This window comes from Tiliqua scincoides, chromosome 3 (assembly GCF_035046505.1).
Source record: "Tiliqua scincoides isolate rTilSci1 chromosome 3, rTilSci1.hap2, whole genome shotgun sequence".
NCBI classification, from domain to species: Eukaryota; Metazoa; Chordata; class Lepidosauria; order Squamata; family Scincidae; genus Tiliqua; species Tiliqua scincoides.
In genome coordinates this window covers 101598815-101623470 of record NC_089823.1, presented here as the reverse complement: position 1 = coordinate 101623470, position 24656 = coordinate 101598815, and the positions used below count along the sequence as shown (strand labels likewise).

General features: G+C 40.5%; 1 protein-coding gene across 1 annotated transcript in view; it reads left to right on the top strand.

Annotated features, from left to right (window-relative positions):
* The window catches only part of PCCA (propionyl-CoA carboxylase subunit alpha), a 276404-nt gene that overhangs the window by 145481 nt on the left and 106267 nt on the right, over window positions 1-24656 (top strand). The window contains exon 18 of the mRNA XM_066620028.1: window positions 12477-12579. Coding sequence (XP_066476125.1) covers window positions 12477-12579 — 103 coding nt within the window. The remainder of the gene's footprint in view (window positions 1-12476; window positions 12580-24656) is intronic.

Below are 24656 nucleotides of genomic sequence, written 5' to 3'. Positions count from 1 at the left end.
CTTGCATGAGTTCTCCATAGAGGAGATCCTTTGGGATCCAGCCATCATCCATTCTCACGACATGACCGAGCCAACGCAGGCATCTCTGTTTCAGCAGTGCATGCATGCTAGGGATTCCAGCATGTTCCAGGACTGTGTTGTTTGGAACTTTGTCCTGCCAGTGATGCCGAGAATGCGTCATAGGGCCTAGGTATTGCTTCACAATCCTTTGGAATCCAGTGTATAAATGGAAGACTACTGCATGTCCTTTGTAAGAACTGATAAAATGCATTACTGTGGAATAGGCTGCATATAACCTGCCCTTAGGATTTTTCAGTGTCTCATGAAGGAGTAGAATTTTGTGCCCAAAATTCTTTTAAGTTTTAGATTATGTAAATGAACTAAAAAGGAAATCGTTGTATAGGTTCAAACATGTGTGCTTGAACTTCTGTCTAGCCTTTCACCAGGGGTGGCCAACGTGCAGCATGCCGTGTGCCACTTTTTATATACAGAATCTTGAACACGCTCCTCCAACTTATTTCGGTCCTCTGCAGACCTGCTTGGGTGGTTTAGCCAGTCCAAGTGATCTGCCAAACTTCTTCTTGGCTACCTTCACCCCACCCTGGACCAGGAGAAGTGCCTAGTGCTTGTGGCAGTGGAGTACTGCATTGGCTGGCATGGCCATGACAGGCGAATTGTTTGTGCCACTTAAAAAGTGTCAGTGTGTGCCACTAGTGGTATATGTGCTGCAGGTTGTACACCCCTTCTTTAATCTGTGACCCAAGACCTTGTTCTGTCCTAGTTTTTAAATCTTGGTAAATCCAAACAGGTTTTGCACACAAGCAACGTTCTTGTGGGTATGCCTTGGTCTTCCACCCCTCCTACTTTTGTGTGGGTTTCTCTCATGTTTAGGTTATACATTTCTCTGGAAAGGGGTCTGTTTATTTAAATTATAATAACTGGATTGAGATGTGTCACAAAACTTCAGTTTTGTGGCCAATTCTATGCTTGGGATCATTAGGAAGGGTATTGAGAACAAAATGGCTAATATTATAATGCCGTTGTACAAATCGATGGTAAGGCCACACCTGGAGTATTGTGTCCAGTTCTGGTCGCCGCATCTCAAAAAAGACATAGTGGAAATGGAAAAGGTGCAAAAGAGAGCGACTAAGATGATTACGGGGCTGGGGCACCTTCCTTATGAGGAAAGGCTACGGCGTTTGGGCCTCTTCAGCCTAGAAAAGAGACGCTTGAGGGGGGACATGATTGAGACATACAAAATTATGCAGGGGATGGACAGAGTGGATAGGGAGATGCTCTTTACACTCTCACATAATACCAGAACCAGGGGACATCCACTAAAATTGAGTGTTGGGCGGGTTAGGACAGACAAAAGAAAATATTTCTTTACTCAGCGCGTGGTCGGTCTGTGGAACTCCTTGCCACAGGATGTGGTGCTGGCGTCTAGCCTAGACGCCTTTAAAAGGGGTTTGGACGAGTTTCTGGAGGAAAAATCCATTATGGGGTACAAGCCATGATGTGTATGCGCAACCTCCTGATTTTAGGAATGGGTTAAGTCAGAATGCCAGATGTAGGGGAGAGCACCAGGATGAGGTCTCTTGTTATCTGGTGTGCTCCCTGGGGCATTTGGTGGGCCGCTGTGAGATACAGGAAGCTGGACTAGATGGGCCTATGGCCTGATCCAGTGGGGCTGTTCTTATGTTCTTATGTTCTTATGTTCTTATGTTTAAGTAAACCATAGTTTTGTGTTATTTCTGAATGCACATGTGGTTTGTTTGGGCTTGACAAACCGGGATCTGAAACCATGGTTTAAAGAAGGTTTTTAAAGCACAACTTGTGCTAGCTGTGGTTTACTGTCGTGTCTGAATTCAGACCACATTTAACGTTTTTGCCTCAGGTGAGCTACTGCACCATGGAAACATGAGTTGCTATGCTTTTAGAAACTGCTGCAGTATGGAGACTGCAATGAGCGTATGAAACCGAGTCCTGAGCTGATGAGAAATAGAAACAGACAAGCAGCTATGATCCATGATTTGCCTGTTGCACTTCTGGAAACTTAAACCACAGTGCAGGCTTTTACTTACAGATTGTGGTTTTGTGTTCTCTGAATCCAGGTTTTGTGAACAATGGTATGTACTGTTATTGGCACTACATAGATAAAAGGTCTTTAAAGAAGAAAACGCATTTATTTTTGCCTTGTTACTCATCTTTCAGTAATTTAGCTACATCTTCCATAAGGTGTACGTCACACAAAAGAAGTTGCAGTTGCTTATAAGTGTTTGTGCCTGTGGATGTTATAAACCCAATATCTTGACTCCTATGGTTTGATTGCACAGTGAAATCATTCCCAATGCCAGAGGGATGCTGTTAATGTATCACCTTGACTGTATTCCTGATTGTGGCCCTTTTACTTTCTCCCATAGTGGTCAGTGTCTCCCGTAGACTTTGAAAGGAGAACAAAGAATGTTGTCCATTATGTATGTTGACAAAAATGTTGTTATTTTTATATATAGACAACGTTTAATTAAAAGCTCAGTTTGCCAGTACAGTTGACAGTGCAGTGGTTTTGGCATGGGACCTGCTTTTGGCATGGGACCTGCAGAGAATGACAATCTGTCCGGGACCCACTGGAATTTATATCCTCAATCTGGAAGTGATGTTGGTTGGAAGTGACATCATCAAACAGGAAGTGCCCTCACTGTGTTACCAAAGACTGAAGTGATGTCATTAAGTAGGAAGTGACACCTTCCTTTAATACAGTCAGTACCACATGGTAGAGGCACAAGTGTTGACTATATTAAGAGGAGAGTATCTCATGGCATTTTATTAGCTTTTATTGGGTTATTTCTCAGCCATTTTCCAATATTAAAGTAAGAAAAAAGCAGTCTTGACACAACAGACTATTACCTTGTAGGATTGCAAGAGCAAATATTATGCAAAGGTCAGCTTGGAAGAATGTCAGCATCTCAGCTTATCGGAGCTACAGTAAGCCACAATTTCCATGAGCTGGAAATTCAGAAAAATGAAAGGAAATGCAAACAGCTTATCAGAGCCACACTAGCAAGCCAAGGGGTTTCTGCTGCACCAATCCCAAATCAGGCTTACAAAACTGTGTCTTGCATCCCAAATCAGCAAAACACCAGCAAGACTTGAGAGCCCAAGGACTAGTTTCTACCTTGCATTTCAGAGACCATTCCTTGCATAAGATCAACAAATGCACTTTCCCACCTTCAGCTTTAAACGATTTCAAGTGATTTCTAGGTAGAAGCAAGGCTTTCCTCCTCCAAGGGAAAGGAGATGTATAGTGCTGTAATCAAGGAGGGGAGCAGAACAGGGAGTCTGAAGGTTGCCCAGGAGGTCTTGGGGTTGGAAAACTGGGGATTTGGCAGCAGTGGTAAGGAAGAGGGAAAGAAGAACCAGGAGAAGAAGGGAAAGAAGTAGAAGAAATTTTCCTCAAAATGCTCTGTGAGAACGATGTAAAATCCTCACTGAACCAAGAGGCATTCTGTGTATGTGTGTTTTAAAGGGCAGCTGCCAGAACCACCACCATCATTGCCATCATCGCAATTCCTTCACCCATTTTCACATACTCTTGCAGATCACCATCTTGCTTAATTCACTCCCCCCTTTTCCCCCACCCCATTTCACATACTCCTACAGATCACCAGAATGCTTAATTCACTCTCCCCAATTCACATAATCCCCTCCAGCCCACTCCTGCAGATCACCAACTTGCTTAATTCACCCACTCCAGCAGCAGTCCTGAAACGTGTCTAGACTGACTGGAACTTTTCAAAATGGCAGCACCCAGGTTTGCCAGCTTCGAAAATGGCACTGCCCACCTCATTTGCCATCTTCCAAGATGGTGGCCACCAGCCTATCACAACCCACCAAAGCTCAGGTCACCACTCAGTTTGAGAAACAGTGGATTAGCGGGTTCATAAAGATAATTAGAAGCGCCAGGCCATGAATGGTGTGACCAATGCTGATCTCTTTGAGAGCCATAATTAAATCATATTGGAATCTAATTTTTCTTTCTTCATATATAGAGTTTTTTTCTTTAGGAGTGAGTTGCATGTTGGGTGTGTGTGCATGTGTTTTTATATGATAAAGAAATGAGTAGAATATTTTACATGTTTTAGTTCTCAAAAAAATATGAAAGCTCTGCTTTTATCTTTTGGATACTGCTATGAATTTTTATGCTGGAAGATGTTGAAAGCACTTGAATAGTAAAGCTTCGAGTTTTGTTTTGTTTGTTTTGTTTTGTTTGGCAGTCAGCTTCTGTTTAAAATTCCTTTAATCTATCTGTTGCATGCTTTTATATTCCTCTTGATAGCTGAAGGCACTATGAAGGGATCCTTCTTTATATGAACTTATTAAACAAATAATGCTGAAAAATGCTTTGTCTTTTTACACCATAAAATGGACTGTTGTGTGAACTGTTAAATTTATATTTGCCTTTCTTGATTTTTTTTCCTCCCCTTCCTTTTGGAAGAAAACCACAATTTCTACGCTACATCTAAAGTTTCATTAAAACTGCTTATGCCCTGTCCCAGGCATTTTATGTTTAGACAGATGGCCCACTTCTCTCTATTTTTTTCTGATCATTTCCTCAACTTATTCATGAGCCATGGGAGGGCTTCTTTGTAGTCTCCATGTAGCTGGTTCACTCTTCCCCCACTGAATACATCTGTGTGCTTGCATAACATATCTTTTCACAGTGCTGGAAATTCTCTGAACTTCGTTCAGATGAATGCCCCACTTTCTGAAGAATTTTCCCCCTTCTGCTGTAAAGATTTGTATGCAGGAGTTGACCTTGGTGGCTAAAGAATCCTGTGCATTATTCTTGATCATTTTACAGGCCACCTCCTGTGAAAGTTATGATGAAGGATTTCTTAATTATTCTTTAACCATTAATATTGTCTTAAGTCAGTATATCACTTTTATTTAGCTGCTGAAATAGGTAATTGTGCAGCGGGGTGGAAGCCTTATGTGTTTGTTGTCATGTAATATAGTTTTTGCAATGTTGGGTGGGGTTCAGATTCTCACCTGAGATTTTAAAGACAAATTTATTTTAGTGTAAGGTTTTTCAAGCTTTTCACTGTGCATATGTTATTTTGAATTCCAATGAATAAATCCATGCTTATGTTTTTGGTGACATTTAAATCCTATCCATTTGCTGTCATCTTATGTCAGTTGCAAGTGAGGGGTGAGAAATTACAGCCTTTTGCTGCAAGCTATGTATTCAGCTCCTCCCGATAGGTTTTGATAGTAATCAACCAAAGTGGAACAACTGTTTATCTCATTTATGTAAATGATATATTAAATGTTTACTTTTGATTATTTGGAGATTTAACTTTAATAATGGCTGTCTTTTTTTAGATTTCCTGTTTTGACCCTACTGCAGTTTTTCTAGTTGACAGTCCATTGCAGCGAGGAAAATACGAGCTGTGAGTGATAATAATAATAATAATAATACTAATACAGGTATTTATATACCGCCTTTCTTGGGCATCAGATTTCTCCTCAGACTTCACTTCAAGGCGGTTTACATAGGCAGCCTGTTCTAAATCCCAGTAGGGATTTTTACAATTGAAGAAAGGTTCTATCTTTCCAAAACCGCACAACTTTTCAGATGGATCTTTTTGTGGTCTGCTATCACTTCTTGGCCTCCAGATTCCTCCCACGCAGGCTGACAAGCAGCTCCTCCATCTCTCAATTGAAGGGTGGCCAAGACACTTCTTCTCTCACACCAAAGAGCAGGTGGAATAACTCGGCTTGGCAACTGCTTCGAGGTCTCGCCATTCACAGTGCTGGTGGCCTCGAACTGGCGACCTTTGGATGTTATCTTCAGGCAAATGGAGTCTCTACCCTCTAGACCAGACCTCCTGCCCATAGAATGCTACACAGAAATGCAACCAAATTATTTGGCATAAATAATGGAAGAAATTGTTTCTGTATTTTGTGTATAGGTTCTAAGGCTGTATGAGCACCAAATTTTTTTCCCCATGATAAATCCCGCTAGTAGCTCACATAGGGCCCATTCCTATCCAATTTTCCAGCACTGATGAGGCTGCAATGCAGCCCCAAGGTAAGAGAACAAATGTTCCCTTAGCTTGATGCGGCCTCTGTGATTGTCTCCCCCACCATAGGATGCAGCACACACCCCGTTAACACAGTTGCATCAGCTCTGAAAAATTGTATAGGATTGGGCTGATAATGTGCACCTAAACTTGGGCCTAGCCCTGACTTGTGCTCTACTTCTGGGTGTAAGTGCTAAAATTCATGGTAAACTGGGATTATCACCGTTATAATGATACTTACCTCTATCTGTATAGTGCTATAGAGAAACTCTTTGCAACTCCTTTCATCCCAGCCAACATCCTGCCCCTCCTCCTAGTTCCCCTTCTAGCTAGCCCTTGTCATCTTTCTGTCTGATGGAGCGATTGTGTACACAACTAGTTCTTCCACTGCCTCGCCTCTGTCAAACTGAATCTCCCATACTTTTTTCTTTCTTTCCCTACTTATCCCTTTACCTTTCTTCTCACTATGCCCAGCACTCCTGTTCTTTCCTTCTGCCTGTCCCATGAGGATTCCTGATTTAAAACCCTGTAAGTAGTGATTCATTCCTTTGCATAAGAATTCATATACAATATGGATCTATACATCTAGTCTCCAAATGTTGCAGTAGCACGCAGAAACAGTTAGTAACCATAAGCTACAAGCAAAGGACATGGCATTGGCCTTTTTCAGTTACCATTTGTTCAAAGGCACTGATGGTAATGAATAAAGTGAAAGAAAACTGAAGTGGGACATCAGTTACTTGATTTTGAAAAATCACTCAGGACACAATCCAAAAAAGGGAATGAGTCAGTGTCGTGAAAGTGCCGTAAAGCACTTTCATGCCATCAGGAGAGGAGGGAGGCCAGCGCGCAGACATGAACCTGCTTTCAGAGGTCGTTGTGAGCCTCGCTTGGCTGGCATAAAAGGTAAGCCCGCACCAGCCAAGTTAGGCTGGCATGGGGATCTGGGGAGGCATGGGGAAGGCAGGGGGGAGGCATTTTGGAATGAGAAGAGGGCCAGTGGTGGGCAGACCCATAGGCAGGTGTCGGGGCCAGGGGCCAGTACTTATGCTGGATCCTGTCCCCATTCCCGGGCAGTGCAGGTCAGCTCTGAGCTGCTCAGATCTGCACCACCTCTTGAGGTGGTGCAGATCCAAGTAGCCCCATTGGGGTTGCTGTGGCATTACCCAGGGTAAAGAAAAGCGATTCCCCTTGCCCTGGGCTGCGCTGTAACTGGTCTCCAGGGCAGGTTAGGATTAGGCTGCCCATGTCCAATGAACTAAGATGTATATGACATATTGGATGAGTTCAGGTTCAGGAAATATTGCAGAAATTATGACTTTAATGCTAGAAAGGAAAATGGCTGTGTCTATGGAAGCAACAATTGTTAGTACTTTTCGGCACATTCTTTCTTGAATGAGCATCTGATTTATGTGATTGACAAACTGAACTCTGATGTAGTGGCGATAATATTTTTGCCCATATATATTGTAGCAATATATGCAACTTGGGTGGACCTTAATCATACCATCATAGCAAGTCTACTCAAGTCCATACATCTGTTTCTTGGTGTTAATTAAAGTTTATCAGTTCACAGATAGTTGTATTAATTGTTCAGCACTTATCAATTGTTACACTAAGGGCTGCTGTATTTTTTAATCTTTCACCAAATGGAGAAAATCCAAGTTTAATTCACAGATGAATATGACTGCCACAGAGAGAGCATCTCTTTCAAGTCTTTTATTCTACAATTCAAGTCTATTGAGAGAGAAGTTAATAGGAACTCCTTTTTATTCCTAGTTGTGGAAGCATGTTGGCATTGATGTACTTAGAAAGGTTTGACAGAGACGTTCTAGCACTGGCACCATTTTTAGAAATCGGGCCCAGCTTCTGTGTATAGGCATGTTGGGATGGTTGGTTTATATCCAAATTCTGTGATGCTTTATATCCAAATTTTGTGATGGCTGATTTTCATCTAGGAACAACAGAGAAAAGGGAATCCCACCATTGCAGTGTGCACTGAATGGACCCAAACAATAATAAAATGCAAACACTGGAAGGAAAAACAAAATACCTCAACTTTGTATAAATGGAACAATTGCTACAGTTGCTAAGGGAACAATAGATACAACTGTATTATCTTGCAAACAGTGAAAATACTATCAGCCAATCTCTAACCAAATACAATATTCATGAGTAGATGAATTGCAAAGATCCAAAAACTCCTTTGTGTTTCACCAACAATCTGGATTCATATCAGTCTTGTTTTGTCAGCTGTAAGTTGCACAAAAGGGCTCAGTGGAAATACTGCTTTAAAGTGTTCTAGCAAACGGGAGACTTCTTGAGGTGAGAAAGTTGCACAAACATTAAATATGATCTGATTAAATATTTCCTCCAAATTTGCTGGCATAGTAAAGGCTTCTAAATCTGAACGAAAGCAAGCTGAGTGTTCTCAGAATCCAATAGTGTAAAAATGTTCAATCAGTCCTCCTGATAGAATGCATACATACTTCATGGCAATGGAAAGCTCAGTGGGTTGCTGGTACTTGTCTTCATCTCAGAATATGAGCATCCTGTGATCATATTGAGCAGCAATATATGCACAATCATGAGCATGATCATTCTTGCAGCAATGAAAGCAACAGAAATAAACAGCTACCGTGCTAGCTAAGCATCAATTTATGTTGAAGATATCTAGCCTTGAGTGAGCTTCATCTCTTACACATTTTGTGGAAGAATGTTCTAGTCTCTACCATTTGCATGTTGATGCTTTTTTGTAAGTTTGGGTGCTGTAGTAAACATTGGGGGATCTTTGTACGAGTGTTTGTGTACTCTGTAGTGAGTCGTCACTGGTTCCTGTAGCCAAGGGGTATCCAAATGTTTTGGCAGGAGGGCCACATCATCTCTCTGTTACTGTGTCGGGGGCTGGGAATAAAAAAGAATTAATGCACATTTCAAATTTGAATAAATTTACATACATTTACATAGATGAATATATTAGAGATGGAACTTATATGAATGAATGAAGGTCTTATAATAGCTCAAGGCCTACAAACGGCCTTACACAAAGCAAGACCAGCCTTTCCTTTGTTGCTGCAGCTGCATCACAGATGTTAAACAGCAAGCAGTGGAGGGAGCCCACAGCTCATGTGAGAGGTCAAACAGTTGCCCTCACACTGAGAGCAGTTGCATTGGGCCAGCACAGGCTCCAGCAAGTCTCCAGAGGGCCAGAGGCTCATTGGAGACTGGGAGCTAGCTGCGGGCTGGATTGGGAGTCTGCGAGGGCTGCAAGTGGCCCCCGGGCCAGGGTTTGGGCACCCCTGCTTTAGCCCAATACTGTACTTCAACTGCCTGAATTTCTGACAGAGGGAGTTCTTTCCCAGACTTGGTACCAGTCCCATGCTAGGAATTGAACCTTGCATTGTCGGTAAACAAAACATAATGTCTACCACTGAGCTAGGAGCTTCATAGCCACACACAAATGATTTGCTTCATGGGTTAGTTACAAATAGAGTTTGTATTTAAAGCAGCTGCATAGCTTTTTATACATTTGAATTTTTTCCTTACTAATTACTTCAGAGGAGATTAAAGTGGAATTTTACTAAATTGTGTATCTAGTTGGAAAGGTATCGTGTAGGCACTCAACTTGCTGTTGAACATTTTTGTCCAAGATTGAGAGAGATCATTGTGGATAAGGTTGCTCACCTCTTACTTTGGGAATAGGACTTGTGTGTCTCTAGTGGTTTCTGTTTGCTTGTGCCAAAGATGTGAGAGAAAAGTTCACCTTGGTCAGCATTTTTGCTTTCTACCACATACTAAAATGGTTAGGTTTCCCTTTTCTATGAACAGAATTAAGAATAATGCTGTATTCTAGGATTATGTGAAATATACAGAGAGCAAGACACAAGTAGGCTTCTGTCACAGAAATCACTAAGCATATGTTGAGTGATAACAGGGCATACAACCACAGGGGAAGAACTCAAGGAGAAAAGTGGGCCAATTATGGTAATGAACAGGTAGCTGAATGAAAAGGATGGGAGAGAGCATAGGGTAACAATGTGAAATTATGATTAGCGCAGAAACATCTGGCATAGCCTAACTATTGTTGTCAGATGTCTGGAACATCACGGCAGAATGCAGTTTGAGGACAGACTGAAAGGACAAACTAGGTAGTCTGTACATTTCTACAGGGAGCTTTCGAAATGTATGAAGGTTGTAGTGGGAGACCTGTGATTCCCTGAAACTTTCACTTTGACAGCTTGTGACATTGCTGATTTATATTGTGGCTTTGACCAACTTAGAGTGGTGATCTCCATAAATGTATTCAGAGTTTGTACCTATCCCTGGAAATTTGCAACCTCTTTTGGCTCCTCAAACCTGCGTGAGTAATAAGATGCAGTAACAAAGGCCGGATGAGTTACAAAACTATAGCAAATTAAATACACAAGAAAATACTATTTGATACAAAGGCACTAGAAAAAAATTGCTTTTATCCTCGTCATTTAAGACTGGAATTCCACATTTTGTCTCTCTTTCCGTTTCTATGAACAAAGAAAGCAGTTCAGTGTAAGTATTTCTTGAGACATGCTCTGAATAAGACTACATGCTCTGAAATTGGGTCACGAGCCAATTTCAGGTGGATCTCCATTCATTTCAATATTTTATTTTTTATATATTAGACTTGATGCTACCAAGGTATGTGACTGCATTTGGGGAAATGTTACAGACCTGTACTTTTAACAAGCTACTATGTATATTCTTTTAACAATGATAGTAAATGGGACTTATTTCTGGGTAAGTGTGGGTAGGATTGCAGCCTAGGATTGTTTAAAAATTTTTTCCATCTTGTTGATGTCACTTCCGGTCATGACATCACTTCTGATGGATTCTGACAGATTCTCATTCTAAAAAGTGGGTCCCAGTGCTAAATGTTTGAGAAACACTGCCCTAAATACTATACCATACTGGTTCTTTATTAGATCTGTAACCTATCTTTCCCTTGGTATGTTCAAGGCAGTTAGCAAAATTATCATTGTATGTTAATTCATTTATTGAATGTTAATTGTATTTCATTTTGATCCATGTAGCATGAATTGTTGCAGCAGTTTAGAACAAAATCATAAAAAGGATACCAGTGATTATATGGGAGAAAATGATTGATTGAAATGTGATGAGCTGTATTTGGTTTCACCCTGATTGTTGTCACTTTGAATGTGTTTTGTGAATGTCAGAAGTGATGGAAGATGGAGGGGTTGGGTTTTATCTAATGATAAGAGCTACATTTAACTTTCCAACAACTTTGTGTACAGAGACCTCAACACCTTTTGCAGATTCCTGGTATAGATTTAATCAACTTCCCAAAGCAATAGAGACAGATACTTTTTCTTTCTTTCTCCAAATGAGTGGTTTACCTTTGGAGCTTTGTGAAAATGTAAGTCAGATCAGGGGATAAGGCAGGTACCTGTGTGCTTTTTGTGTATTGTGGCTTGTCGAATGTACAAATGAATGGCTAGGTTGTGATTTTCTTCCTCTATATGAAGTAATCTGTCATAGTGACATTCAGGTTGTAATCCTAACCACACTTTCCTGAGAGTAAGCCCCATTGAACAAAATAGGACTTCTGAGAAGACCTGGTTAGGATTGTGCCCTCAGTTACCTATCCGGATAAACCTATGAAGCTGCCTTATCACTGGTCCATTTACATGTTGTCTGCTCCAGGATTTCAGAGAGGGGCTTTTCCAGCCGCTCCTGGTGTTACCAGAAATTAAAAATTCTACATGCAAAACATGTATTCTGTTACCAAGTTATAGTTCCTCTCAATTGCAGTATTCCTATAGCTAAGGTACATATATGTTTATTTGGCAAGTTTCTGTAAAACCTCAGCCAAGTGGCTCCTACTAAAGTAGTAAGAAAGTATTTATTTTTTAATTTATTACAAATTCTTTGAAAAGTAACTGGCCTAAAAATGGTTTGTAGACTATAACTGAATCCAAATCACAATATTATGAAGCCTTGAGTGGTCCAGGGCAGAGATCTATCTGTTTCAGAAGGTCAGTGCACCTGGAAGAGAGGTGCCATAAAATGGTAAGGCTGCTGTTTTGTATGATGGAATTTTTAACAAGTGTGTTTGGAGTTTATTTTGTATAGGCTGTCATGAATTATGAGAGAGGTGGAGTAAATATGGTGATTTTTTTGTATGTGTAACTGCAGTTTGGGTCACATGCTGTAGAGGTGTTTGTTTCTGGTTTGTAACATGGATTACAGTCTCTTGATGAACATAATGGGCTTACTTCTGAGTAAAATAAATAACAGTTTTCAAACACCTCTTGCTATAATGTGTTGGACAAAGCATAGTTATAGCCTGTAATGAAACATGGATTGAAAACATTTTAAATGCCCTTGTTGTTGGTTTAGGATTTCTGTTGTCAATCCTGATGCAAGCAACTGGGAACTATCAGTCCAGCTTGGGGAGACAACTCACTCAGTTATAGCTTCGTGTCAAGGGTCAACTTTCTTGGTAAGTTTTTGTTCACTTGCAACATAGTCAACATTTAATCATTAGCTGATATTTCTGTTCAAAAGCATCAGAATGAGAACTGGAATCAATATAAAACTGTATTGAAACATTAATTTTAAAAAATGCTGTGAGCTGACTTAGGGTCCAATCCTATCCAGTTTTCCAGTGCTGGTGCAGCCGTGCCAATGGGACCCCCTCTGCATCCTGCAGTGGGGGGACAATCATGGAGGCCTCCTCCGGATAAGGGAACATTTGTTTCCTTTCCTCAACGCTGCTCTGCGGCTGCAGCGGCACTGGAAAGTTGGATAGGATTGGGCCCTTAGACACGTCTTCGGGGGGGGAGGGGCGTGGATTGGTGGAATTTATATTTTGAAATATTTACACATGTACTCACTTTTATAAAGTGGAAATCACGTTTACTTGTATGGTGAGCGGTGTGTGCTGTCAATTTCCCCCAGTTCCTTCCTCTAGCTGTAGCTCCCTGTACCATGTTGCATGCCATTTTGGAAGGTTCCCCAATTTTCAGCAGAAGCTACTGGGGTGGGGGGTAGGCACAAAGGACTGTCTTAGAAAAGAGGAGACAAGAAAGCTCCATTGTGTAAACAGAACTCTGCTTCTGCTTTCTTCAGCTAAAGCCATTTTATTTATATATAAACCCTAATGGCTAGAGGTGTTTGTTTCCAGTGAGTAAAATAGGAATTATAGCCTTACTGAACACAATGGGCTTATTTCTAAGTAAAATAGCAATTTTCAAACAGCTCTGCAAATAGTATCAACCCAGAGCAGAAGCAATAGTATAGTTTGTTTCCAGTTTTCATTTTTTTTAACATTTAAAAATTTATGTTACTGTTCTGTTTTGGGGTATGCCTGTGTGTTTTATAATGAATTCTTGATTCTGTTACAGGTACTGTACCTAATATTTGCTACTTTTTACATTTGCATATTTTTATATTGGTGGAAGGTGTTCTCATAAAACAGGGGGAGAGAAGAAAGCAATATTGGGCTGCCTCAACAGACCGTGGTTTGTGAGATTGGGTGCATAGCTTAACTGCTTCTAAGGCTGTTACTCCCTTCTCCCCTTCCCACTTCATGTGCTGATTACATCCTAAATCATTAGAGCTGAGATGTCAGCAGCACTTGAGCAGAGGTGGGAAAGATGGAACTTCCTGAATCATTTTCTGGACTTATTTTTTTTTGATCTCTCCTTGACTTAGTACCTTCTTGTGTTGGTTTACATATACAAAAAATGTGTAAAAGCTATCGAGCATGTTTCACAATTCCTGGTCCCTGTAGAGCAGGAATGTCCAAACATTTTGGCAGGAGGGCCACATTATCTCTGTGACACTGTGTCAGGGGCCAGGAAAAAAGAATTAATTTACATTTAAAATTTGAATAAATTTACGTAAATGAATATATTAAAGATGGAACTTATATGAATGAATGGAAGTCTTGCAGTAGCTTAAGGCCTATAATAGGCCTTGCACAAAGCAAGGCCAGCCTTTCCTTCACTGTCGCTGCTGCATCACAGACATGAAACACCGAGTAGTGGAGGGAACCCTCGTCCCACAGTTCATGCGAGAGGTCTAACAGTTGCCCTAATGCTGAGAGCAGTTGCATTGGGCCAGCACGGGCTCCAGCAAGTCTTCAGAGGGCCAGAGGCTCATTGGAGACTGGGGGCTCCCTGAGGGCCAGACTGGAAGCCCCCAAGAGCCTTAAGTGGCCCCCGGGCCAGGGTTTGGGCACCCCTGCTGTACAGCATAGACAAAGGAACATTGTTGAAGAGCGTTGTTTCACTTGGAGTAAAGTATAATCCCAGACTTTACTATAGCATGTTGGAAAGCAGCTGCCCAGAGTTCTTACATGGTTCTCCTTAGATCCAGGTGATAAGGAATGAGGAGTCTCATTATAACCTGTTCACTGAGAGTGCACACTGTTGTTTATACCAATATTTCCCAGGAACAGGCAAAATCAAAATGCGTCTCAGCAACATTCCAGAATTCTTTCCTAAGTTTCCATGACCGTTGGTATCTTTTGCTTTGATCAAAATCAGATTTATTGTAAACTTCTTTTATCTCTATGCAATTCAACTATTGTCTTTGAACAAGACTATTTTTCTTCAATAGCTAATACCCTTCTTCTTGACTCCAAACATTGTTTAATCCCATTAAGAGACAAGGAAGCAAGTAATGTTATTTTGCCATTAAGTGATCCCTAGACTTGTTTTCCTCGGGGAGAGAGAAACCCTTAAAATGAAGCCAAAAAGGCAGGAGATGAATTAAAAGTATTTTCATATCAAATCAAAACCTTTATTGGCATAGACAATAAAACCCAAATATTAGTCCAAGAAAATATCCATATCATGCATTGGTTACATTCCACTTCTAGAGAATTCTTATATTGATATAATAAAGATACTTAGCCATGATGGTTAATACAACCTCATTCCTGCCTGTTAATAACTGTCTAATGATATTAATTTCACATCCATTAAGTGACACAAGAAGATGGTGTAAGTAACACTTTGTATGTCAGAGTAACAAACACAATTTAGTAGAATATGAGGGAGTGTCTCAAAGGAACTTGAGCCACAACAGCATGCTTTAGATTGTTGAGCATTGAACTTAGCTTTCATCTCATTTAAGGGAAAAGCATTAAATATAGCTAGTGAAAACACTCTACGTTATTGTAGATTTGATAAGAAGGTTAAATAATTTCTACCAAAATCAGCTGCCCAAGATAATCCAAAGTGAAGCGGGGAACAAGATTTTTTTGGCTTCAGCTAGAAGCTCTTGTTTTTCAGTATCCCATAGCCAGTTACATAGGGTCTTACAAGCTATTGTACATGGCATCAAACCCAGCAAATCCAAGGAAAGCCCTGAGGATTGGACTTTCTTACTGAGTAAGGTCAGTCCTGGGGGATAGAAGGAGTCTTCTAAAATATTTTTCAGTAGAAGGTCCTTTGCAGCATCAGAGCCAATTCTGAACCAATATTTGAAAAAGCAGAGCCATGCTAAAGACTCCACTTTGTGCTGCCCGGATTCCAGACATAAAACAACGTAAGGTACGCATCGGGATACTGCAAAGATTTTATAAAGGAAGAAAGACTGAGTCCTCTCAACCATGATGCAGAAGGCAGAGATCCAAATGGGGTTGCAGTATAGGAGATATGTCACTACTTGGTATTGACTATCTGTAGTGCTGCAGGTATAAAAGAATTCCCCCAAGCATAAAAGAATCAACTGATTGCTTGAGCTGTTATACTGCTTTTTTGAGTTGTTGATTGTCGGTGTACTGTCCAAAATTGCCTAAAATGAAATAAAACTCCTAAGTATTTAAACGTTTTCACTTGTTGGATGGAATGACCTTCAAAGGTCCATGTTGTCGGTTTCCAGGAGCAACCAAAGACTACTATTTTTGATTTATTGAAATTAAGGGTCAGCTTGTTTTGTTCAAAGTGTTTTAGACATGTCGAGATTAGCCGCTTTAAATCAATTTTTGTGCATTCTAGTAAGAGCATATCATCCGCATATAGTATTAGAGTCAGAGCTAGTTGACCAATTTTGGGTGGATAAGCATCTACTGTACATAGTAAGGGAGCTTAATTGTTTAAAAACAGATTTAAAAGGGTAGGGGCCACTATTTCTCCACGTCCTTGATGTAAATTCCCTTTGCTTGCTATGGTAAGCTGGGAAACTTAATTTATAGTAGCGCCATTCATGAATTAGTGCTCCAGTTGGTTGTTTCCAAGTAGCAAGTAGATTTGTAACCAACTGATGTTTCTAGGAACAAGCTTGCAGAGAACAATGTTTCTTGTGACGTCCAGACATTTTCAGGCATTTTGGTGTACTATACCTTAAAGATCTTACAGTGAGTATATTTCACACAATTTCTTTCTTGAGATACTTTCTAGAGCAAAATCATATGTTAAATTTATAGTAAAGCAAGTAGCTGATGGCAGAAAATTCTAGAAACATAAAACAATGGTAAATCTACATACAATAGCCCAGGATTGTAGAAAGTTCAGTTTATTGAATTCACTACTCTGTAATTTTCCTGCCACAGAGAAGAGAAATGTTCAGTGAGGAACAAAAGAGTGAAAGATAAATAATTGTGCTTCCTTTCTGTAGCTGCAGCCATCCTTTCAATATTTATTTGGTGTGCTTTCTTCTCTGCTGTGAAGATCTCCAAATTGTGAAACTAGGAAGCATGCCTATTTTGGTATCTTCCTGATAGTAAAAGTCTCAGGGATAAAGAGACAGATTTTTAGCTTTATGTATCCTACTTATATTCTACTTTGAATGCCAAATATTTGTAGCTTAGAATCCAGGCTACATTTTTTACTGGTGCTGTTGTTCTTTCACAATGCTGACAGGCGCAGCAGGTATGCTTTAGAATAGAAAGGAGTCCTTCCTCTTGTGAGTTCAACTTCTCCTAAGATTTAACTTGGAATTCAAAATAAGTTAGAAAGAAACAGGCAAAGTTACCTTGAAGTTAAACGTTTGGAAAAAGTTCTGTGTACCATCAATGGAAGAATGGTGGAAGGTTATGAACTTTTCAGAAATGGACAAACTAAAACGTTACTTAAAAAGAAATCAATAGGAAAATTTTATGAAGAATTGGAAACCTATTATTGACATTCTGAATGAAAAAGAGAATAATGAGTTAATGAGTTGTGGATTTGAAGATTAGATTTTAAGGGATAGAGAAATTATTCCAGAATAACAATTTGGAAAGTACTGTTGGAGATATAGCTTATATATGGGAGGAAATTTAGATTATTAAGATTTAAAGCTGTAAGTAATTAGAATATTCAACTTCGCTCATGCTACATTTTTAGAGGTTTTCTTTATCTGTACTTTTAAACTATTTTTTAATGTTTTTCTTTTCATTTTATTTTGTGTTTTTTTTAATTCTTTTTCTTTTATTATAATAAACTTAGAAATTCAAAAGAAAGAAAAAAGTTGTCAGGCCTCTGTCAGGCCTCTGTAGCAGTATCTTTTGTAGCTAAATAATAGCTTGTCTTTATGGTTTGTCTTTGCAGTTTGTTTTGGTTTGTCTTTGCAGTTCTCCATGGTCATAATGGGTACCAATTTTTCTACCTTTCTTATTCTTTTACAGCACATCAGCTTGTGATAAAGAAAGCTAATTATCAATGTATCATTATTACATTAATGCTCCACCAAAAAAAAGAAAAAAATTATGTGTATTGTCTTTTCTGATTGGAAATAGTTCACTGCACACACTACAGTAGCAAGTTTAAAATAAAATATTACTACAATTAACAATGATACTCTGAAGTAGTTCATAATAAAGATTAAAGGCATCAGATCAGGCCTTTTACTTCCACAGCATAGTGGTGATGCTCAGTGATTTGCAAGTTTCACTCCACATCAATATTTGTAGTGTTGTGAAATATTTTCAGTTTAATTGGTTCCTGGTTCGTTCTCATCTTTCATGCTTATCATTTTGTTTTGGAATCTTATGTCCTCTTGAGTGTTGTGGTGTTGACCTTTCTGTGTAGCGTACATTCCAACCATATCTGCTGTTGTTTTTTTTCCTCTGTCCTTTTAAAATGAAATGGAAATCTAACCATGTAGGTCTCTTCTGTTCATGCAGTAGGGTGGGTGAGGGAGAGAAGTATATCTATTGCAGGGTCACTGAACTTCAGAGAATTTCTGTATTTGTTTTGGTAATAATAGGAAAAGTGTTCTGCATCTGAAGTAAGCATACTTGTTTAAACATTCACAAAGAATGCAAGTAGTGATTCAATTTATCATCATCATAATCATCAGCATCAGTAATATTTATGGCATTCACTCCCAAGTTCTTTCAGTCAGTTCTTGCTACCTGTGCACTCCTTTCTCGTGGCTTCACTTATCCATGGGAACAAAACTGTAACTTGCCTTGCACCATCTGCTGCCTGTTCTTGGCTATCCGTGGCCATTCTGAAGCTATTTGTGGCCATTCTTAAACATCCATAGCCATTCTGAGGCTATCCACTGCTGGCATTCCTGACCATGTTGGCTTCCCCTCCCCTACCTGATCCCTGCTTGGGATTAATGATTCGCTATCTGCTGGGATTTCTAATAACAACAGCAAATAATGAGAATTCACTATACTTAGCATTTCCTAAATGGACCATGTTGATGAGAAATCACAACATCTTTGCGTGAACCTACTAGCACAATCCTGAATCTATTTAATTTCTTAGACATGTTTAAAATATCTTGGAATCCATTTGATTTATGCTCCTTTACAAATGGCAGAAAAGATACCAAGTGCTTAAATATATCACACTACTGTAATGTGTTTTCACTGTTCTCACCCTGCTCTGAAACATGCATTTTCATCATGCATGATGACTGCAGCATCTAAGGACAATGGTTATGTGTGGCCATCAAAGATCAAACATCACATACAGAGCTGAAGTTACCTGAAGCTCAATATTTTTCAGTGGAGGCTATTTGCACATTCATCTGTGAGTTGAATGATAAATCATTATGAGGCTGCATGAAACGCTTGAACATGTGACTCAGGCTTTAGAAATGTGCCAACAGGGTTTTATACTTCTATCAGCCATTCAGCTAGCTCAGACAGTAGTACAGTTTAACCATTATACCAATGAACTACTTTTTTAAATTGGTTCTATACATGCTAGTTTTTATAGCTTTCAGATCAAGTCTTCAGCAGCATCTTTATTAGAGCAACCCCAAAGAGTGAGCATAATCCATGCTCTGATGATGACCAAGCACTGTCTGAAAATAAGAAACAGATTGTGAGAATGGTGCGATTTGGGGCATAGAACAATGCTACCTTACCATAAGTTAGACATTTTGTTTTGCAATCTCTGATACAATACAAATGACAGCAGATAAAAAAAGAAAGCCCCTTACATTTTTGTGTTTGCCTCCAAAATTACTAGATAATCATTGTCTTAATATGTACCCAGAGGAGATTCTTTTCTCAACTGCATGCAGCCCATGATCAGAGTGTGGAGAACAAGAAATACACCTACATATTATGCTTACTGCTTCAAGTTACACAAATTCTGGTGAATGGAAAGAATTCCAATGCAAAGTTCACACTCTGGGCACAATCTGCTCATTGAAATGAGTGGGAGCAGAACAAGAGTATGGTAGGTAGATTGTACCCATGTATGTTAAAGACTGATGGCCCAATCCTGTTGAAGACCTACACCAGCAGAATGCATGTTCCACTGGCACAGACTGCTACAAAAGTGCTGTAAAGCACTTTGCAGTAGTGGAGAGAGCCAGCAGGAAGACTGGAGCATTTCCATTGCATACCAGTGAAGAGACAGAGGGTCGCAAGAGCAGGCAAGTCCTGCTCATGGTGTGAATCTGTCAGGGGGAGTCTGAAATGGGGAGGAGGTGGAGTGGTTGGGGCAGTTCCAGATGGGGGCAGATTTGGTGGCAGTGGCATGCACCAAATCCTGACCCCCTTCCTGGGCCTCATCTGCCTGCACAGATCAATGCAGGCTTGTGCCAGTGATATTGCTGGCAAAGGTCTGAATTGATCTGCTGCAGCATACCCTGCGGCAAGAAGACTTGCCCCTTACCCTGAGGGAGACTTCCAGCAATCAAAAATACTCATGTGATGCAGCATAGCCCACCCTGCATTGCCTTGCAGGGATTTAGGTTGGATTGGGTTGTAAATAGATAACTATGAGGTTATGGTCTAAAACAGGGCTGCTCAAACTCCAGCCTGCGGGCAATTTGTTGTCCCCGGGGACCCCCAATCAGGCCCCCAGGCAGCCTCTGATCTCCAAAGAGCCCAGTCTCCTGGAGGAGGGAGAGAGAAAGTATGAGTCTGGTTGTGCTGCCTGAGTGTGCCTTGGGGTCAGGGGTGGCACTGCATTGGAGAAATCCCTGGACTTTTGAATGCAGCTGGAGAGCATGTCTACTCAGCAGTAAGTCTCATAGAATCGGTGGGTCTTACTCCCAGGAAAGTGTGAATCCAATTAGGCTGTGAGTGCTTGGTGTTGGGGATGTTTGAATGCTGCTGGAGAGCATGTCTACTCAGCAGTCAGTGTCGGAGGCAGGGGAGAAATTGTGGGAGGTTTGAATGGGGAGGAAGCACACTGCTTTTGCTTGTTATGGTTGCTGGCAGAGAGCAAGGAAGATAGGGGTCCCTTTGTGAATGGGGAAACATGCAGCTCTCTGCCTGCTTCTAAGTTTGTTTGGTGCTTGATGCTGGCTGGGGGAGGAGGAGGGATGGAGAGCCCAATCCTATGCATATTTACCCAGAAGTAAGTTCCATTATAGTCAATGGAGCTTATTCCCAGGAAAGTATGGATAGGATTTCCCAATCCATACCCAATCTCCCAACCTAAGAAAGGGAGACAGACACACAGCTCCCTTCTGTGTGTGAATGAGGAGAAACAAACTCCTATCCTGTGGGGGGAGGTACCCACCAGCTCCCTGGCTGGCTGTGTTCTTTTGCTGCTGCTTGTTGCGGGGGGCGGGGGGAGAGTAAAAACATGCTCCTGCAGGGAGGGGGAGGGAGCCCATGCTTGCTCCTCTGAAGTTTGTTTTGTACGTTTCCCTGGGAAGAGATATGTTCGATCTGTCGGGTTATTTTAACACACCCCCTTTTCTTCATCTCATGTGTATTATAAATAAGCTAAGTAAAACCCATTCATTTGTATATGTTCCATCTCTAATGTATTCATTTATGTAAATTGATTCAAATTTGAAATGGAAATTTTCCCCTGCCCTCAACACAGTGTCAGAGAGATGATGTGGCCTTCCAGCCAAAATGTTTGCCAACCCCTGGTCTAGAACAGTGGTTCTCACACATTTAGTACCAGGACACACTTTTTAGATTGAGAATCTCTCAGGACCCACTGAAAGTGATGTCATGACTGGGAGTGACATCATCAAGGAGAACAATTTTTAACAATTCTAGGCTGCAATGCTACCATACTGATCCAGGAGTAAGTCCCATTTACTATCATTGTTAAAAGAATATACATAGTAGCTTGTTAAAAGTACAAGTCTGTAACATTTCCCCAAATGCAGTCACAAACTATGGGAGTATCAAGACTAATATATAAAAAATTAAATATTGAAATGAATGGGGACCCATTTGAAATTGTCTCGCAACTCACCTAGTGGGTCCTGACCCACAGTTTGAGAAACACTGGTCTAGAAGTTGCAACTGTGTCTCCCAACTTAGTCAGCATGTTGTTGTTGGGTGAGACAAGCAGCACTTTACGTATCCTGAACTTCATTTCTGTTTTTATCTGAGCACATCTGATGTGCCAGATTACTTTCTATTACAACAGCGTTTCTGAAATTCACGCACAGTGGGGAGATTTCTAGGAGTGTTGCTGCCCTGACTAGCTTTCTTTACTACAAATTTCATTGCCTTTCTCAGGGCGAGACTGGCTTATTAACATGACTTTAATGTAGCTCTTAATGCTCCATAAAAAACCACACACACACACTGCTGTAGTGGTTAGATGTACGTCAGCTGTGACTAACTGTTTTGATGTAGCCTTTTTCAAAAGACTAGACCAGACCTTTCCTTTTGAAATGTGTAAAGTAGTGTAGACACAGCTTCTCAGATGGATCTAATTAGTCCTTCATGGGGGCTGGATGTCCGTTTGTTGCAGCTGAATTCTCATTTCATTCACCCATAACTAGAAACACCTCGCTTCAAACACATTTCTTCAAAGAACAAGGGGTTTAGGGTTCCATGTTTTACTGCTTTTTGATGTCTGTTTCCTTTTAACAGAGAAGACCTTCTGTTTATACAACTGTTGTTATTAAGAAAACATAGCTTTGTTCAGGAGAATTCATTCTGTATCACTATTTGACTGTTAGTAAAAGTGGAAGATCTTGCTACACTAGACTATGAGGGTCAGTTGCATGTTCCTCATGCAATAAGCTCAGTTACTATAAAGGCAAGACAGAGAATCCTTTTATAGTAGCTGGATGAGAGTAAAGATTAAATGGTAGGGTTTATGAAGCCTGCAGACACTGTCTTGTGTCATTTTAGTCTTGCTATTGTTACTGATGTTGAAGAGTGAGGTCACATCCCAGGAGCTGGCTTATAATCTTAAGCAAAATGTGCTGTTTGTTTTTTGGTACAAGGCAGAAAGACTTCTCCACAGCATCAAACACAACAACAAACATTGTGGTAAAGCAGACCCTGCCACCTGGTAAGAGCTCTGAGCATATGATGCTACCTTGGTCTCAGGTTCATTCTCTCCAGTTCTATGACTGGCAGCAGCTTTCTAGAGTCTCTGGCTAGTGGCTTTCCCAGCTCTGTCACTTGGGAGGCTTTTAACCAGAGACCCTGAAATTTGAACCTGGAACCTTATGAATGAATGCAAACTTAATTGATTTTATATTTGTTCATAAAATTCACATACAGCCCCATAGCATCTGGATAAAATGCTATTGGTTTCCAATTTTTATGTGTTTAGCACAATACTGGTATTGCTTGTTAAATAGTAATAGCTGTATGTGTCAGTTTTTTTTTTTTTTCCCTTAAATGTGGGAATTTTCACCTGCCATATATTCAAATATTGTATTTTAGTTCCACGAGCCGAGTCAAGCCTCTGGCTTCAGGCCTTCCTCATCCCCTCAGTGGAACAGGATAGAATGTATATTATACATAGTATAGCTGAACTGGGGCTTCCAGTGAAACGAATAGGTCGCAGATTCAGGACTAAAGAAAATATTTCTTCACGCGATCCATATGGAATTTACAAACACAATGTTGCAACGACCCTGACTTACTTACTTTAAAAGCAGTTTATTGCTGGACACTTTCTTCTGGCTTTTTTTTATCTAGAAGGGTGCTCAGAGAAACTCACAGATAATAGACCTATCAATGCCTATTAGCTAAATGGATTCCCCACTGCCTCAGAATACTAGATGATGGGAACAAACAACAGGGGGTGGAAAGAAAGGGCTGTTGTCTTCACATCCAACTTGTGACCTTTCCAGAGTCACATGGCTAACCATATGAACCAAACTTTGATTTAGTCTCTCTAGCTACAGTTAGTTCATAAACCAGGATTAAACAGAACCAGTTTGGATGCCTCTTTTGCTGCTGAACCCGTCCCACACTAAAAACATACACACTCACTGCATGTGTTCATCCTGGCCCTTCTCCCACTTCCATGTGACTATCATGTGGGCAGGAGGTCTCACTCAGTTGGTAGGGCTGCCGCCTTGTATGCCTGAAGATCTGAGGCTGCCAGTTCCAAGCAACTGAAAGTGTATGAGAACTGGCAACACGCTGATATATGCTGATGAGCCGACCCTCGGTAGCAGAGAGGAGTTGCTGTCAAGTTGATCGTGGGAGGTGAAGCAGCCAGAGAGAGGCCAGATCGGGAAGGAATCCAGCTGGAATGAGGAATTCTATGGAAGATTAGAACTATTCTATTGTAAAAATCCCTATGGGCATTTAGAATAGCCTGCCTATGTAAACCACCTTGGATTAAAGTCTGAGGATAAATCTGACGACCAAGAAAGGCGGTATATAAATACATCATCATCTTCAGTTGGGGTAGGGGACAATGACAAACTGACCAAACTACCATGCACACTGTTAAATCTAGAAATTAGGTTTAGCAGCACACGCATAAGGACAGTTCATTCAGAACCTCTTGACATGTGAGTGAGTGAGCGAGCAAGTGAGCGAGCACACACAAAGAAAACTTGCGTGGAAGTAGAGAGAGGGGCCAAGATAACAGCGTGTGGCAAGCTTGCATTTCTGTCATATAAATCAGAGTTGGAAGGGATAATCAGCTCTCTGTCAATACAAGCTATCAACTATAACATCCACAATAGGTGGCTATCCAGCCTCTTCTAATGATGAAGAGTCTACCACTTTCTGACTCAAACTGTTCCATTGTCAGTTTGTATCAGGAAGTTCTTCCAAAAGTTTAATCAAACTCTCCCTTGCTGTAATTTGAACACATTTTTTTCTGGTCCTTCCCAAAACTGAAAACAAATCCAGTCCATCATCTACACAACAGCTCCCCAGATATTTATGGATAGTCATTATGAGACTATCATCCCTCTTAACCATCCTTTCTCTTT